The sequence below is a fragment of the Ipomoea triloba genome, chromosome 4, assembly GCF_003576645.1.
Source record: "Ipomoea triloba cultivar NCNSP0323 chromosome 4, ASM357664v1".
Taxonomy (NCBI): domain Eukaryota; kingdom Viridiplantae; phylum Streptophyta; class Magnoliopsida; order Solanales; family Convolvulaceae; genus Ipomoea; species Ipomoea triloba.
Window position 1 is genome coordinate 25,728,686 of NC_044919.1, and position 20,297 is coordinate 25,748,982.

General features: G+C 35.1%; 1 protein-coding gene and 1 non-coding gene across 2 annotated transcripts; both read left to right on the forward strand.

The window, feature by feature from the left end:
• The first annotated feature begins 8,762 nt into the window (after positions 1 to 8,762).
• LOC116016057 lies at positions 8,763 to 18,985 on the forward strand. Its single transcript, XM_031256221.1, has 2 exons — positions 8,763 to 8,875; positions 18,145 to 18,985. Exons 1-2 carry the CDS (start codon positions 8,763 to 8,765, stop codon positions 18,983 to 18,985), a joined length of 954 nt encoding a protein of 317 aa, XP_031112081.1.
• TRNAG-GCC lies at positions 13,050 to 13,120 on the forward strand. Its single transcript has one exon. It is a non-coding gene; the product is annotated as a tRNA-Gly (tRNA).
• Positions 18,986 to 20,297: the final 1,312 nt, after the last annotated feature.

Genomic DNA, 20,297 nt, shown 5'->3' on the forward strand with positions numbered 1-20,297 from the left:
ATATATATATATATATATATATATATATATATATATATATATATATATATATATATATATATATAAAACTTTTAATTATATATATTATTCGGGGACGGGGCGGGGCGGGGAGGGGTATCCCCGTCCCCGTCCCCGACGGGGAATTGAAAAATTCCCCATCCCTGTCCCCGATCCCCGAAAATTTTTCCTGTCCCCGCCCCCGTTTCAAACGGGGACAGAGATCCCCGACGGGGACGGGGCACATTGCCATCCCTATATATCCTCACCTTAGACGGACATCTCCAAATACGCATATCATGAAAACTCGGTTTCCAACCTTTGAAAAGCTCAAAAGGTGTCTTGGGGACATCCTTGGTCAAAACACGAATCAATATATACGTTTCCGTCTTACGTGCTTCGGCCCACAATGATTTTGGAAATGTAGAGTTACTTGTCATACTCCGCACCATATCCAAAAGGGTTCGATTTCTTCGTTCAACAACACCATTTTGATCCGGGGAACCCTGCATGGTGTATTGGGCAACAACCCCAGGTTCTTGAAGAAATTTAGCAAACGGGCCCAAAGCTTGTCCATTTTCTATGTATCTACCATAATATTCACCACCTCCATCTGACCTAACTATTTGTAGTTGCTTCTTGCATTGGTTTTCAACTCCAGCCTTAAACAGTTTAAAGGCATCTAATGCTTCATGTTTATGATGAAGTAAATACACATAGGTAAATCTAGAAAAAATCATCTATAAAGGTAATGAAATATTTCTGACCCTACATATCCATGTCAAGACAACATATGTCAGTATGAATTATCTCTAACAATGTTGAACATCTGTTGGCACCTTTCTTTGACTTGTTAGTCTGCTTGCCTTTAATGCAGTCTACACAAGTTAAGAAATCAATAAAATCTAAGGTAGAAAGTACCACATCTTTAACTAATCTCTTAATGCATTCAATGGAGGTATGTCTCAATCTCCGATGCCACAACATTGAAGAGTTTTCGTCAATACCACATCGTTTGGTGCCAGTTTGAACATGTAAGGAATCATAATTTGTATTGTTTTGTAAGTGAAGGTGATAAAGACCACTAGACAGTGACCATTTCCCACACAAGTAAAATTATTATATAACTAAAAAAAAAACTTGTCTAAAAAAATGAATCTGAAACCCAATGATACAAGTTTGGAAATTGAAACCAAATTTCGTGAAAAACTTGGTACATAAAATGTCGACTCTAACACTAGAACAAAACCATTATCTAATATCAAATTGCATGTCCCCACAGCTTTAATCGGTGAGCCCATCTTATTCCCGAAAAAGATGTTCTGCTCATTTGCCTTCGGTAGCCTCAGATTTTGCATATCATGTAAAGAATTTGCAATGTGGATTGTTGAACCAGAATCAATCCACCAAGTGTTAGTATTAACATCTGACATATTGGCTTCAAAACAAACGAAAGAGGAGATTATACCTTTCTCAGCCATCCACTTCTTAAACTTTGAACAGTGTTCTCCATATGCCCCTTCTTCTTACAAAATAAGCATTTCTGAGACTTCTTAATGTTAGCTTGAGGGGTTATTTTCCCTTTCCCTTTAGTCGAAGTGGAATGCTTCCCAAACTTAAATTTAGGTTTTGCGATTGTAAGCACGACACTCCCCACTGCTCTTGAAGTAGCATCCCTTCCTCTTGCACACATATAGTGATTAGATCATTAATGGACCATTTCTAGTTATGTGTGTTGTAAGAGATTTTAAAGGGGCTACATAAGGGAGTGTATTCAGTGCAAAGTGCACCACGAATGATTCTAGGAGTTTGATCTCCATCTTTTCAAGCTGAGCCACAATATCTCGCAACTGTATGATGTGACTACGCACACCTTTGGTGGGGGAAAAATGGGTGGAGGTGACTCTCATGATCAGGGTGCTTGCCAAGGCTTTGTTTGAACCAACAAACTCGGCGTCGATAGCCTTAATATACTCTTGAACCTTCACAATGTGGTCAACCGTGCCACGAATATCATTGGGAAGCCGAGATTCGATAAATAGAATGCATAAACGATTGGATCGTTCCCATCTAGCATAAAGCTCTCTGTCTTCTGCAATGCTTTCCGTAGTGATAGCTACAAGTTCCAGATGGTTGAGGGCATAGTCCATCTCGAGCCAGCCAAAATAGAGGAGAAGGGCATATTTCCATTCTTTATGATTGTTTGAGGTAAGTGTTGGTACGTCAATGTTCATGATAGTTGGGACAGTTGCTGAAAAAATTTTAAGTTGGTTAAAATTAGAGGCACTAAGGAACTGAAGTACATATTTTTGCCAATGTAAATTTATGCAAAAGATAATTCAAATGCCATAAAAATTGCCTGTGGGCTAAATTTTTAGGCAAAATGAACCCATCAAGCCAAATGATAGAACTTGAGAATAGGGCACGATTTTGATTTTTGGATGTTCTATCCTTAATGATAAAACCACTACACTATATACCGATTCATAATTCCTGTGGGCAAATTATGAATATAATTCAGTATTTCATCCTAATCAATCCTATAAATACAACAAAATTGCCCGTGGGCTAAATTTTGCCATATCGTATAGAATTAATTACAAAGTTATTGTCAATTCTTTATGTGAGTTAATCTGAAGAAAATTTAAGCAATTAAAGATGTTGTGACTAATCTTTAATTACAAAATTGTAATCACTTGGCAAAGGGGAATTTAAAGCCTAGCAAACTAATTAAACCAACATATGATAGACAATCATTAGGTACTCCCATGAAAGTTGGTCGAGACGAAACTCAGTTAAATACCAACTCCTTAGATAGAGTAGTGTCACAAGGGGACTAGTAGCAACAAGGTGTTTAAGCCAGGGCCATAGAACTAGTATTCCTCACCACGAAACTTCCCTAAGTCATGTGTTCTCGTATTTGAAGTAAAACCGTTTGATTGATTCTAAACCAAAAAAGGAGAGTTCACCTATGATTTAGGCTCTTTTTTAAAAAAATATGGTGAACTATCTTTTAAAGATATTTTAATGTGCTTTAAAAGACACGAGTGGACTAAGAATGGAAGAGTACAATATATAATATGCTTAATATATCCTTAAAGGCACTAAATTCACCTAAAAGGCGCTATATCATGCATAATAGGCATATAATTCAGACCTAAAAGGCTCTAAATTTATACTTAAAGAACATGCTTTTCTAAAGCGCATAATTATAACAATCGAATAAGTAATGCAATAAACATAAAAGAACATGCTTAGAGTATGCATACCCCAACTCATACTTCACAATTAAATTGTAACATTTAATACAATTTAAACTGAAAATTTAATATTAAATTAAAATTCAAACAAATTGAAAGCTTAATAATTTGTTCAAAAATTGAATAATAATTTAACATTAACTTTAGGCAAAAAAAATCAATTGGATAAAAATATTAGAAGCCAAATATGATGAAGAAATTAAAACCTAGGGAAGCCCAAAACAAAACATGCCCAGAGTTTTGTTTTTTTTTTTTAAGGAGTCCAGGTCTTGCCCAATTGAGCCAGACCCGGCCTAGTATCTTATAACTTCATCATCTTCTTCATAAACTAAGCGTAGCAGCGCAGAACACAAAGCACCCGGTCGTCGAAAGGAGAGCAAACAACAGTACCGCTACCGGGAAATCCAGTGTCGCCGCCGCCTAGCCTCGTCGCAATGCCAACATCGTTGTCATTCGTCTCTGTTCACGACACCTCCGTCGGCTGACGATCTGCAGAACACGACTTGCCTTAAGGTCGTGCCTCCGTCGCCATTGATCCATGCCCATCACCGAAAAACAGAGGTTCCAACAATGGGTGTCGACGACCGAAATCCGATGATGAACAGTAGGCATCATCCAATATTCAAAACAAATTTTTTTAAATTCTTAATGCGGAAAATTTAAAAAAAAATCCAACAGCCCAGATAATTGCAAAAACAACATTCATATATGTTCTCAATTATACAATAATGTATATAACATATGTTGAAAACTGTAAATTTATGCAATAAAAAAACTAGGCAGAGATTAAATTGGCTCTGATTCCAAATGTAAGCACATAATCCACATTAAGCATTTAATATGTGGCAATAAACATAAACCCACTAACCTCCAACCATAGCTTTAAACCTTGATTGCTTGTGTCTTTCGTCTGTTGAATAGAAGCTCCTCGGGCTACTGTGAAATCATCGTGAACAAGATAGTGCTTCTCTCACTTTTCTCAGTACTCTAGACAGTGTATGAGTCGTGAACTGAGCAGTGAGAGGACTCTGGGTCTATATATATATACCTACATCCCATCAATGTGGGTAACCAATTACCTAATGCTAATTAAATACTAATACTTAGTCAGCCTAAACAATTTGCACCACATAAATACTTAATATTATTATTTATGATAATAATCCTAATAATAATAATAATAATACTAATACTAAAGGAAAACGTTACAATTATATGTCAAATCGTATATATATGTATACATGTATGTTCTACGACTTTGGATATCGAATGCGTATATAACCAATTCTTATTATGTTTGCATTAGTATGCTAAGATACATATATGCATATTTATGTAAAAAGGTGTTTCTTCATCCATTGTTTGAACATGTATTCAAAATAGTGGTTTTTCCCATGTTGTCACACATTGCTTCCTAAAGTTGCATTAGATGATGATCTTGAAGATCATGTATTCCATTGACAAACGTGAATATATTGAGCTCGCTCATGATTGTAGCAATTATGTAACTTTGGCTTTGGATATTGAAATATATATGACATCCCATGAATTAAGTCAAACTATTATTGCTATGTCACAAACTCACTGAGCACTAACACAAGCTCTCATATTTCTATGTCACCACGATCTTAAAAATGAGTATTTGATTGAAAAAGACCCCATTACGTTATGGAAGTCCCTGAAAGACCATTTCGACCAGTAGTTATCAATTGTCCTTCCTCAGGCACGATTTGACTAGTTTAATCTCAGATCTCAAGATTATAAGTCAGTAACTAACTATAATTCAACTATTCACAAAATAGTACAGTCTCACAAAGTGAAACTCTGTAAACAAGAAGTTTTAGAAAAAGATTTAATTGAAAAGACCTTGTCAATTTTTCATGTGAGTAACCTTGTACTCTAGCAACAGTACATGGCAACAAATTATGAAAAACATTCTAGGTTGATTTTAGCACTCCTTGTGACTAAAAAGCGCAACCAGTTGTTATGAAGAATCATAATGCACGTCTGGTTAGTTCTGTAATGGTGCATGAAGCACATAATGTTGCGTAGTCGTGCAACTTTATAAGGGGTTGCGGTCTAGGTCATAATCGGGATGGTATGAGTTATGAGCTCAAAATAAGAAGCAAAGTGATCGAGATAATCAAGGACGACCAAACTCATCAAGGCAAAGTTCTAGCAAGAAGCAGGTTTGCTATCAATGTGGGTGTGAATGACATTGATCCCTATGTGCCGCACACTAAAGCATTTGGTCGTCAAAGAATGAGTGTCATCTTGTTGATTCTAGTTTGCTTGAAGCAAAAACTGTGATAAATAATGATAATGAAATGAGATATTGATGAAGAAATGATTGGTATCATGATAATGTTTGAAGTAATGCATGAAAATATTTTCATGGCCGAGAGGTTAGATCATGCTTGAAGCATCCAAGAAGTTCCAGAGGAAGTTTACTTCTCGAAGTTACTTCTCTTAGTTTGCATGCTTATTTACGAAAATTTTTCTCATGCATGCAATCAAGACTCTCGTATGCAATTGATTGGGTACTAATTCAAAGTTGAATTATTATTTGTTCCATAAATCCTATATCAATCTTAAAAGGATTGTTACTATCAACAAATTATGATAATCCTCCATTGACTAGATGTCAAAATGATGAATCCCTCTTCGAAAATGGCTTAATGTAATTCTGTGTTATTTAAGGATAGTATACTCCTTTATAAGAATGATGTTTGATTTATGCTCTACATGATATAATTAGTTTAAATGCTATTTCAAAGATAGAACGCAAATGATATCATATCGGTTTGTCCGAAGCAAATGAGGGAGTGAATTATATCATATCAGTTTGCCCGAAGCAAACAAGGGAGAGAATTATATCATGTCAATTTGCACGAAGCTAATGATGTTACTCCTTAGAAAGATGGGGATAAGGATTTTTGGGAGATCTGGAAGATCTATTTTTGTTTGACAAGCTTCCCAGATCCAAAATTATTCAACCACCATTTCCTCAAGATTCACCCTATAATATTTACCTCAACTTTTGCATATAATTATTTCCTCGAAACATTTCATAATATGATCAGTACTCAACAATTCTTTAAATCATAATATATTGACCAAGAGATTTAGAATCCTTAAATAGTCACCAAAGAATTTCCAAATCGTAATAACCACTAAATAAAATTTCCATGTTCATAAAATAATAACCAAGGAGAGTTTCCAAACTCTCAAAATAACCACCAAGAGAGTTTCCAAGCTCTCAAAAATACCCACCAAAGGTAAATTTCAAATAGTTGATTAAACTTTTCATATACCTATCAACAGTTATAGTGTCAATGAGGAATGGATCCAAATGGAAAGTTTTAACTTCCAAACCAATCAGACGAATCTACGAACCGGTGGCCAAACCAAATAAAGAGAACTCAGCTCTCACAATAATAATTATAACCAAAAATGAGAATTCAAAACATCCAAGTATTACCATCCTCCGTGACAGAATATATACATAACCAAATCCTTCAAATTTCAGATCTTACCATTATACCTCAAAAATCACTTATTAAATTTCATACCTTAGGTAAACCTTTATATTCTTAATATCTATATACAAGTATTTTCTCATTCATAAACCATATATTAATAATTTTCCCTTTTCACCATTCAAAACTTAATAAGCCAATATATATCACTTACAAAGTACAACACGTACAAATAATATGTATAAAATCCAAAACATGTCACAAATTTCATAATAATCTTTATAATTCAACAAATCGCATAAATCAATAATAATAAATTTAAATATTATAAATGATTCAATAATCACATAGTCAGCCATCATCATAGTAAAATAAATATTGCACATAATCACGTAGTAAAATGATTTTAATTTGAGGTAAATAAATTTTGGGTCACACTTGTGTGAGACGGGTCGGGTCGGGTCGAAGCAACATGCAAATGTCATACTTATATGTACAAATGTCATACTTATATGCTCAAATGTAATACTAATTAGGAATACATTTTTTGTTACTTATAAGAGAAAAAGTAATACATTTTTCATAATAAGTAATGTTGACAAGTGTCCCTCACTTATAAGGGCAAATATAATACTTTTAAGGACAAATGTAATACTTTTAAATCGAAATGTAAAAGTATTGTATTTTCCCTTAAAAGTATTACATTTACCCTTAGTAACAAAAATTTTATTCCTGATTAGTGTTACATTTGAGCATGTAAGTATGACACTTGTGAGTATAAGTATCACATTTGTATTTGACCCGACCCGTCTAACAGTGAGACGGTCTCATACAAGTTTTTGCCATAAATTTTAAGTAGACATAAATCTTACCTAAAAGCCGCACACACTCAAACCATTGAGCTACCAACACCTTTGATAAAGAATTTATAAATTAATCAAATATTTATTTACGCTACTAATACCATGCTGTTATGAAATAAAACGAAAATAGTGAATGTCCAAGCAAGGATTCGAGCTCTTGACCTCTTGTTCATATGTTAGGAGTCCATCCATTAAACTGCATACACTATCACTATTGATGTTATGTCTATGTGTATATAACTGCTTACTGGGAGTCTTGAGCAACAATCCAATCAGCTAAACAACAAAATTAGGTGGAGCCTACAGGACTCGAACACGGGAATTCAGGAGAGGCTCAGCTTTTAGGCTTCAGACTTATCCAACTAGACTGGCACAATTATGTGTTTATTACTGTACATTTAATATTTGTTTATTCATTTCTGAACACTATAAATACCCCCCTTAACTCTGTAATTTTTACACTAGAATCATCACTCATCAAATATCATTAGCTTCTTCTTTCTTTGCTCTCGGCTTTCTTATTATTATTACTATAAATATTTATATTATTAGTATTAATATTATTATTTCATAATACATGCATTATTATTATTATTATTATTATTATTATTATTATTATTATTACCCATTACGTACGGCTAAACCAGATGAAAGCCCTCCATCATCATTTTCCAGCATCAACGCCGGCGGATCATCACCATCAACGCACCACCGTCGCCGTGGATGGTCGCCGGAGAAGGAAGAAGACACCACCGCCGGTCACTATGCTACCACCATCAACTCCATGGCAGCACCGCCACTGCAACGCTGGAGATGAAGGAGTTCACCATTGCTATCACCGCACGTCGCCATCACCTCCGGCAAGGGAGATCACTTCGCCGTCCAGGTTCTATGGTCCGCCGGAGGAGGAAACAGAGGTTCATCGCTGCTACTCGTGACCGCCATCGCCAACCCCACTCCACCTCCGGCCTCCCTCTCTCTCTCTCTCTCTCCCGGACTCCTCACAAAGAAGATGAAGACGAGGCCGGATACGCAGATAAACTCTCCCCCTCTCTCTCTCTTGACCATCACGTCCGAAATGAAGAAGCAGAAGATGTATGAAGATGGGTGATTATATAGAAGAAAAAGATGGCGAATGATGAAGAAGAAACTCAAGTATGAAGATGGGTTATTGTATAGAAGAAGAAGATAGGCAAGAAGAGAGAGCTCTCCCTCTCTCTCTCTGGGCTGCGTTATTCCCGTCAAAGAAGAAGAAAGAAGATGAGGACGCAGGCTGGTAAGCTCTCTCTCTCTCTCAAATAATCATATACTATTAGCATTATTATAACATATGTAACCCCTTTCTATTTAATCATCATTATTATAATTATTAACGTTATTACTAATTTATCATTATATATAAATACAACATAAATATATAAATTATAATTAAGGATAAATGAAGACAATCACTCCCACTCACAATTAACGTAAAATCAAGAACAAATTAATATATATACACTACACTGCCACATTTTTTTTATTTTTTTTTAAAAAAAAAACAACACTAGCAAGGATTGAACCACAGACTCATACTCAACATCAAAATCCTAAACACATAATACACTAACTCTTATAAAAATTCTCACCACATAATATATATATTTAAATATATACCACATAATATATATATATATATATATATATATATATATATATATATATATATATATATATATATTTAAATATATACGAATTGCAATATATGGATTTAAAATTAATTTTTTGTTGCCCAAATTTGAACCAAAGACCTTTTATAGAAATCTCAAGGTTTAGACGAAAAAGCCAAATCAATTCTTATGGACTATTTTTGAAATAAGTATATATATATATACATATACATTAGAAAATATATATTTTGTCATAAATAATAATTTCTAAAAATTCTTTTGGGCAACATAAAACATAGATATTTCAAAAATAATAATAATATTTTCTTTAAAACACTTATGAAATTTCGGGGTGTTACAATATGTTACTCTTAGATGATTGCATATATGTTTTTGGTACTTCATATGTTGCTATACATTTTTAAAGGCTTTAAAGACCCAAATGATTTTATAGTACGTCTTGAGCTAATGGGTCGCCTTGGGCAAATTTTTGGGGGTGAGTCAGATTTCTTCAAATGCATATTATACATAAAGCATATTCTATGGAAGAAAATTCTTAAATTATGTATTTTCTTGTTGGGTACATTAGTTTTATATGTTATTGTTGTTATCACAATCTGACCAACTACATATCACAATTATTCCCCCTAGCACCTAGTATGTGGTATAAGATCAAACATTTCCTGTTTGCGTTTTGTTCGTAGTGTGCAGTCTATTTTTCTATTATTATCACCACCATAGCATACCTTTTATGGGCTATCAAGGAAAATGAGATGTATATGTCGATTAACAACCTTCGTCTGTTATTTAAATCCTTAGAGCCCATTGATATCTCTAATTCTAACCTTTATTTACTCCTTATTTTGGTGATTTTTGGTGCAAAATATCTATAACTTGAGTGGGAATCTATGACTCATTTGTGTGTTTTGTGTTCTTAGGTATAATTGTCCACAATGAGTAGTAAAGGAAGTATTTTGGAGCTTATTGGATCAATTTTGGAAGCTAAGGAACCCACCCAAGGAAGATAGGAGCAACGGAGCATGAACCGGGCGAGAAAGCAAAGGAAGAAGCTGCCACACGGCCACCCACACGGCTGTGTGAGTGGCCGTGAGGCCACTTAAACTATAAGCGATCTACGACCACCTCACAGCCAGGCTCACGCCTGTGAGGTAGGCTGTGAGGTCTGCGCTGATGCCTATTTAATTTGCGTTTTTCTGCAATTTAGAGAGATTCCGAACCCTAGTTTTGCTTAGCTTATTTTTCCTCTTCTCTTTAGATTTCCATAGCATAGTTTAGCCTAGTTTTACATAGATTGCTTTAATTTCAAGTTTGGATTGCGGATTGGAGTGGATTTCTACCAAGAATTCTTCTTCTTCATTAGTAAAGATTTCTTTTCCCTTTATTTAATTTCTTTTCAGATTTCTTGCAATGTTTATGGTGATTCATTATAGATTTGCTTTGTTTACCATTATGATGCATGAGTAGTTAGCTTTTGGGTTTGGATTAGGGTTCTATTGCTATTCTTGATGCTAGGGTTGTGATTATTGCATAAATTAAAGGGGATAAATTGCTCCCCTAGGGTTTTATGTTTGAATTGGATTGTTAATTTCTCTTGTTAGTGATTGATGGGCAGCAATTGTTAGCTTGTTTGGAGAGGCTTTTATCTCAATGAGAGTTGGATAAAAGACTCAAGCCTAACCAATATCAAACCCAATTTTCCTACTATGAAAATAGGGGTAATTTGGGGCTTATAATGCTTTTGTGTTTCAAGGGTTAGGATTGATTCATCAAGAAAGTGGGGCAATCGTACTCTAATTCTTGTTTATTGATTACTACTGTAGCTTAGACTTGAACTCTTATGTGCATTGCCATAATTCCCTTGGTGAATTGTTTTCCCCTAATTATGAGATTGTTAGTGCATCAAGAAAGCAATACCCCTAATCCGGACACATTCTTTTATCATATAGTTAATCATTGTTTAATTTGCATTCCTTTATAAGAAAAAAACCAAAAATATTAGTTTATTTTCCTTTCTTGAATCATTGCTTGCTTGGATCCATTTGAATTCAAAATATTAGTGCCTAGAATTTTACATATCATACAAGTACGTGCCACAGCCCCAATCCTCAGCGGAATGACATTTTTACCCCTTTTTCACTATCACCACTTTACTCATCACAATTTTGAAAAGATAGTTAATATATGCAATTTGGACCATATGTATATATGCAAATCCCTCCTTTCCCTCCTTAGATTTTACCTCTGGAGTTGGGAAAGATAGTTATATGCAAATGTATAACTATGTATATCCTCAGTTGACAAATTTTGGCTCTCTAGAGTTGGGGTAGATAGTTATACGCATATGGTCCAAGTTGGGGCAAATTAACTATCTTGTTGAACTTTCAGTCCAGTCCTATATATCTTCCCCAACTTGGACTATCTACGTTGAAAGCAATTGGGGTTGGTGGGTTGGGCGGGTTTGAAATTAGACATCGTGAAAATATATGATAGAACGGAGTGGACATTTTGGAGCATATGATGCGTCAGTTGGGGTTTGTTGAGAGGTTGGTATGTTTGATTATGTTGTGTGTCTCATCGGTGAGGTACAATATCATGGTTAATGGGTATGAGGCATGCCGAGTTATTCCTATGAGGGGGTTGAGGCAAGGGCCCACTTTCACCCTACCTTTTTATTCTTTGTGCTGAGGGTTTGTCTCATCTTTTTAGGGTGGCATGGGATTCAGGTGGCGGGCGAGAGGGGCTCCATCGGTTTCACATCTTTTTTTTGTTAATGGTAGTCTCTTATTTTTTTTAAGGCGGTGAGGAAGGAGGCGGAGGTAGTTGGGGACTTTCTTGGTGTTTACAGGAGGGTCTCGGGGCAAGGTGTGAGTTTTGATAAATGCAGTGTTGTTTATAGTTCAAATACCTTGAACTCTATTAAGGATGTGGAAAATATTTTGGGTGTTAGGCGGGCGAGGGATTGGGGCTTGTATTTGGGACTTCCTTCTTTTGTGGGTTAAAATAAGAAAGAGGTTTGCTTTTATTAAACAGAAGTTGAGATAGCGGTTGGGTGTTGACGTAGGAATTTGGAGTAGTGAACTTGATTTTATCATGTTCATATAGAGAGAAACAAGATGAAGTACCTCAGTTGAAGTGGAAAATTTAAGAAATTAAGGAGATTGTTGATTCTCTATTTTGTAGTTGAAATATTAAAACAAAAGAAGGAAAATTTTAAAAAAAATTACTAAAATATATTAAGTAAAATTCTAACATGGTTTAATGATTCTATTACTATAGGAGCTAAAACTACAACCTTTTTGAAAAGATAAAGCGTATATTGCAATGGATTGATTGCTTAAATGTTTGTCAAAGTATGAATAGGAAGATGTTGGATTTGACTTATATATGCCGGGCTAGTAGTGAAGGATTGTGTCTCTTTAATTCACTCTATAGGTTGTATTATTTTAATTGTCATATTATGAGATCCACGAACCATGTAGCCTATGTTTTGGCTAGACTACGGGTTCTCAATTTGATCCATAATGGTGAAATCTTAATACTTATTCGCGACTTGGTTTATTTATAGTAATAATATTTCTTTGATTTTTTAAAGAAAAAAATAAAAAAAGACTGCCTTCACATTCTAAAAAAAAGAAAGAGATACAGGACACTACAGGAGGCAACTAGGCAAGGGCATGTTGCGGGTGCCCGGTGGCTCAATTGCTCAAAGATAATGCATGAAATGAAGGTAAATATGCACAAACAGTAGTTAATAAAAATATTAAACACAATAGTCGAAAAGCACCAGTGGTCTAGTGGTAGAATAGTACCCTGCCACGGTACAGACCCGGGTTCGATTCCCGGCTGGTGCAATGTTGATGAATTATCTTCAAATTGTTATTTTGAAAACTGAATCCTACCGAGGAATGATTAAACTAACCCCGCCATGCTTACCGCATCTGTTGTATAGTCAAAATAAGAGTGGATTTTATGTGCATATTAAAAATGGGTCAAATCTATTTTAGTTAAAATAAAAGTGGATTTTATAAATTCATTTTGATTGGTTGGAATTTTTAAAAATTGTTTAGAAATTTATATTTTAATTTTAATAAAGTAATACTTTTCTTCCTAAATTGTTTTTTAAATTACACTTGTATAGTTGTATTGATGTTTTTTAAATTTTTATTGATTAACTTACAATTACATTTAGACATAATTGCATGTTAGTTAAGTTTTTTTTTTTTTTTGAAATACTCACATTTTTTACAATATACTCCGTAGTATGTATTCTATATTTTTTCAAATACTTTTAGCCCAAAGAATATAAGCTCATACCAGCGGGGGTTCGAACCTATGACCATTTTGTAAGAATTTCCTGTTATAGAAAGTGATTTTAGACGGGAAAATTTGGTAATTTATTTTTAGCTGAATATTTTGTTTTTATATATGTATATACAGATCTGGGTATATATATATATATATATATATATGTATGTATGTATGTATGTATGTATGTATGTATGTATGTATACTGATAGATTATTCAATACATTACTGCAGCACACAAAGAAGATTACAAATTCCAATAAGAATTCTTGGAATTACAATTTACTTATAGAATCTTCGAGAGTCAAAATAAATTTATAATTCAAAAATAGCATTTACATGAACTTATTTTAATCTAGTACAATATTATAAATAAGTTATAAGTCCTTATAGCAGCATTTACATCAACTCTACTTCACTACAAATCTTCTATGTCGTCAAATTTTGGGTGCAATGATTTTATTATTATTTTGTAATTCGGCAAGGTCTGAATGCAAATGTTTTGCTATTGATGATATTCTTCTTCTACACCTAAATCCGGCCATGTTTGAATGCCACTTTCATTTTAGGCCAAAAAGGTAAACACCTGAATCTTTAACACCACGTTTGGTTCAACGAATGAATTTGGAGGGATTATAAATGTTATTCCACATGAAATGGAATAGGTACGGAATAGCCGAATAGAACAAGGATTGTATAATATTGGTTCGTTCACTAACAGGACGTTTGGTTAGAGGTAATGAATTAGGTGGAAAAAGAATTGCAATTCCATGGAAAAAAAATAATGCGGGAATAAAGTGGAGTTTAAATTCCAGTGTTTGGTTAACAAGAATAAAATTACTAGGAATTTCAATTCCAATGTTTGGTATACATGACCACATGGGAATTGAGAGGGAATAAGTAGTATAAAGTCCAAAATGCTCATTGGTGGTGTTGTTGTTGTTGTTGTTATTATTTATAATTGACAAATTAATTTACAAATTGTTAGAGTTGTTGAATATAAATAATGCAAAATATGAAGAGTTCTGCATATAAAGAATGCAAAGAAAACGAAAGTTGTTGTATATAAATAACGCATATAAAAAATGCAAATTTTGAATAGTTGTTGCATATAAAGATTTAAATTAAATGAGCATACACGAAGAGAAGTCGAAGAATAATACACGCTATAATTTAGAAGAGAAGGTCATGTATCAATTTTAGGTTAAAAAAGGGGAGGGGTAATTTGTCTCAAGACTATCTTTTTTTCTTCCTAAAATTCATGGAATTAGAATCCCATGGGGTCCATGGGATTCTAATTTCATGAAAATGGGGAAATTGCAATTCCGTCCAACCAAACGAAGGAATTTTGTTGCATTTGGAATTATGTGGGAATTAAGTGGGAAAAGAATTGTAATTCCTCCAACCAAATGCCTTGTAAAGGAATAGAATTTAGGGATTGTATTACAGTGTTGGGTTGGTTAAAGGAATAGAAATAGAATATATTTTAAAGACATAAATATCCTTATATTATAATAATAATAATAATAATAATAATAATAATAATAATGATGATGATGATTATGTTGGAAAAATAGCACTAAAATGGCATTTAAGTGGTCATTTTGTGGTACAATTTAGAGTGGGGTCCACTACCGATTTGGGTTGGGTCAAAGTGGATTCGGATTCTTCGTAGTGAGACGAAGAGATCTATATATTGTACGCTCAAAATGGATAATGGGTGAATGAGAAATTGGTTCTCAAAGTAGAACCATTGGAGATGGAATTTTAAGTGAGGAAAAGCTTATGTAGCTTTGTCCCACATTGGTTGGGAATGAAGATTTCACCCACTATAAATACAAGAGCCTTTTTAAGGCTAATTGGCTTGTATGTCATAGAGGTTCTCTCTCGCGCGCAGGGAGGGGGTGCAAATCAAATCCCAAAATGAGTTCGAAAAAGCTTGAACTTGTGTGCGCCGGCACCTGCGGGCACGAATGTCGTCCGGAAAAGCTCGAGACATCAAATGAGCTGACCTCGAGAGGTAGTTCGATGTCTCGCGGACGGAGTCGACCGTTCGCGTGCGAGTGCGATGTCGCGCGGCCCGGGCTGGCGCGCACGTCCGATGTCTTACTGCCGGCACGATGTCTCGAAGCATGCACTTCTCGACGTCTCGCGGCACGGCGATGTCTCGATGGTTCACAGGCAGGACTATGTCTCGCACTGTGACTCCAGTAACCTCTCGAACGCGACGTTTCACCTATTGTGTCCGTTCAGAAATGACTCTTGATATTACGGAATTAATTTGATTAATTCCAATCATTATAATTTGATTAATTCCAATCATTATTTTCAGAGTTATTTTGTGAATAATGGGACTTGGTAGTGGGTGTAAGTGTTGGTTAATGGCATAATTAAATTTCTGCTAGTGGGAAGAGGTTATGAAATGGATTATCAATGTCATGATTAATGCTATGATCCACTCTCCTCTACTATATATTCGTTGTGAGCAGCAGGTTTGGAACACACCAAGAACACACTGCAATACACTGCTTTATCCTCAAAACTCTGCTCACATTTCCTTCTAGCCACCTACGTTGAACCCACGTTCCTAGTTCGCCGGATCCAAGTTTGTGTGCTCAAACGATTGGATCGTAGTACGTTTTATCCTGGGAAACCTAGACCGCAACGCTCCAGCACCCCGGGAGGCGGTAAATAAGGTTTTAAGGAGAGTGGCAACACGACTCGTGCTTCCAACCACCCGAGATCGTCCGGTTTTCATCCTCAACCGTAGTTCAGGTTTTCAACCTTTTGTAGGTTGTAATTTTTCCTGTAATATTATCCTTCGTGGATAATTTTCTGATTGTATTTCCATTTTTCCTTGTATTTTCAAGATCAACATTGTAACAGATTATGATATACATAACGTTTATATATATATATATATATATATATATATATATATATATATATATATATATATATATTCATTTATTTATTTATTTACATGTATATGTGCATGTGAGAGAGATAGAATAACAATAACAACAACAACAACAACAACAATAATAATAATAATAATAATAATAACAATAATAATAATAATAATAGTAATAATAATAATAATAATAATAATAAATTTAACAACAAAATTAAATTTAACAACAAAATTAAATTTAACAATGTTTCAACAATTTTTTTAAAAGAATAAAAAAACAAAAGAATTCTACTGCCAGAATTAACAAAAGAAATTTATAATTAAAAAAAAAAACAAAATAATGGCCGTTGCAATGCAATGACCAAAAGAAAAAAAAAACAATCAGCAAATGCTTACAAAACCTGACAACATGAGAAAAAAAACAATAAACAAATGGCTAAAAACTTGACAACATGGGAGTGTTGCAGGAGAAAAACTTCTCTAAAATGTAATACTTCAATTTGTTAAAAAACACATACCTAAGCTTTTTTTCCTTAAAAACCGTGCCAAAGAAGTCTAATGAGGAAGGTCTAAGAGCATCCATTGCAATGAATAATGAGAAGTTTTTGGAACAGTGAAAAAAAAGGCTAGTTTTTAATTGATGTGGGAAAAGGTTTTTTGGAGTTTTTAACTCCTGCAAGAACCAAATTTAATGGGCCCCACTGGTGAAGAAAGGAAAGCAAATAAGCACAGGGGTACTTGCGTGCGGGAAACGCAGCTCCACCAGCTGGCGCGTCTCATGGTCTGCGCGCCTGCTGCTGTGGCTTCAAATCAAGTTTTATTTTATTTTTTTCCTCTTTTTCTATTTTTTTTTTATCTTTTCTCCTCTCATTTTCTCTTTCTAGTCACTTACAAAAACTCCTCAAAAATCATGAAAAAACTCCATTGATAAGGATGCTCTAAGACTTAGCACAAACAAAGAAACATTTTATCAGTGTCTTCAGGCGTGTGAAACACACTATTCTAACAATTTTTGATTTTCTTTACTAAGCCACAAATGTAACCAAACCAGAACTTTTGAGATACAAAATGATGTCAAATTTCTCATGTTGCTTTTATGAGAAATTCACTAACGGAATAACTTGAGATTTTTAGTATTTAAAAAATAATTATTCTTTATGCAGTAGTTTAGTCAATAATCGTTTTTTGAATTTTTATAACTGAAAAATCATAAACTTTTAGGATGGTGTGATTCACACGCCTAAAGACAATGATCAAGTGTTTTTTTGTTTGTGCTAAGTCTTAAGTTTGTTATACGAGAACCAGGTTTCATAACAAGTCATACTTAAATTATTGAAATGCTTTTAGAATTAAAGAATCATGAAATAAGATGCTAAGAAGTGAAAAATAATGTTGTCAAAGTGATTTTGATATAATAAAGAGAATAAAATGTGAATTTCCTACTTTACCCATCAAATTTTAAATATTTTTTAATTTGTCCGTCAAATTTAACGACTATGAACTAAACTCATCACTTTACAAATAACTGAGGGACTAAACTCGGATACGCTCATAACTCAAGGACTGAGTCATCACTACCATTATTACTCAAGGACCAAAGATGTCATTTTTCCTATAGTAATGGATTGTAATTTGCGCGGTGGACAAGGCTTGCAGGAGCTTTGGCTTTGATAATTGGATTAGAGTAGAAGCCGTTGGGTTTAGCGGGGGCATATGGCTGCTGTGGAGAAACAACATTACAGTGGACATCATTGCTACTAATTCGCAATTTGTGCTAACCAATATCACCAAGGGTAATGAAAGGGTGGGGTTGGTGTATTTCGTGTATGGTAGTCCATCACACTACCTAAGGAACAAGCTTTGGGATAGTCTGTCTAATGACCATCTCCCCCTAAATGATGAATGGATTACAGTGGGAGACTACAATGCGGTAACATGCATGGAGGATGTTAGCAACAAAGACAACTTCCATAATCATAGATGTCCAGGTATGAGACATTGGATCTTTAAAGAAGGACTAATTGACATTGGCTTTGTTGGTGCTAGGTACACTTGGACGAGAGGAAGAGAAAGCTCTACTTTCACCGGAGCAAGACTTGATCGCGCTTTATGCAATCTGGAGTGGATGCTTAAACACCCGAACACCAAAGTGTCCCACTTACCAAGAGTATGCTCGGATCATTCCCCTCTACTTATCGAAATTGGGGAACCAACCGCAGCACGGAAGAACTACAATTTTCAATTCCAAACAACTTGGAGCCGTCACCCAGATTTTACGCGGCTGGTCAAGCAAGGCTGGAATGGGGATAAAGCGATACTGGAAAACATCTTGAACATGCGGATCAGCTGCATGGAATGGAGTAGAGAAACGTTTGGAAGCATTGAAAAGAAAAAGCACACCCTACTGGCTCGAATTGAGGGTATTCAAAGGACCTTGGACACTAAACCGCACAATGGGCTCATAAAACTTGAGCGAAAAATCCGGACAGAGCTTTGAGGAAGTACTGCACCAAGAGGAGCTAAAATGGTTTCAAAAATCTAAAGAGGAGTGGATACAGTCAGGAGACCGGAACACTAGGTTCTACCACGCCGCGACAATGGTCCGACGAGCAAGGGGAAAAATCCAGGGACTTAAAAGCAGTAGTGACGAATGGATCACTAACACGAGCCAAATAGAAAGAATGGTTCAGGAATTTTACAGAAATCTATATACTAAGGAGGATGTGGCTACAGAAAGATGACGAGTTCAAGGGATGCTTTCCCAGGATTGATGAAGGGAAATGGAACATGGTCAACATGCAGATTACTAAGGAAGAGGTAAAAGAAGCCATGATGTCTATGGCTCCACTCAAAGCGCCGGGGCTTGACGGTTTTCACGTCATGTTTTATCAGAAGCACTGGGATATAGTAAGTGACTGCATGCATAGAATGGTTAAGGGATTTTTCGAGGGTGGAAACCTCCCCGTTGGAATCAACGAAACGAATTTAGTCCTCATACCAAAAGTGGATAATCCGAAAAGAGTCAATCAACTAAGACCCATCAGCTTGTGTAATGTTGCGTACAAGTTGATAACAAAGGTCATGACTAATAGATTAAAAGGAATTATGTCGGACCTTGTTAGTCCGAACCAGAGCAGTTTTGTGGCAAATAGGCAAATCACTGACAACATTGTTATATACCAAGAAATTCTTCATACCATTAGGACTGAAAGGGGAAAAACAAGGTATATAATACTGAAAATCGACTTGGAGAAAGCATACGACAGACTAGACTGGAGGTTTTTAAGAACTACCCTTAAGGAAATTGGCCTCAACAATAATTGGGTTAGAAACATAATGCAATGCGTCGAGACGGCGGACATGTCAATCCTATGGGAAGGAAGAAAGCTCGAACGGTTTGCACCATAAAGAGGTGTTCGACAGGGAGACGCTATATCGCCGTTCCTATTTGTACTGTGTATTGAGAGACTTGGGCACATCATCACCAAGGCAGTGAACCAGGGACGGTGGAAAGGGATTAAGGCTTCAAAAAATGGACCGAATATTATTAAAAAATATTTTAAAATGCCAACTCACCATCCATGTAAGCAGACAACCTGATGAAATGGAAGGTAACCTGGTATCAGGTAAAATTGCATGCTTTTAGAGTGTTCAGTGGCCTAATTGCACTTTTATTTCGTTCAGTGGCCTAATTGCACTTTTAAGTTACGTTCAGTGGCCAATTTGAACCTTATTCCAAAAATTAATAAAATTTAACTCTCAAATCCCTAATCCCTAAACTTTAACATTTAAAATCCCTAAATTAAATT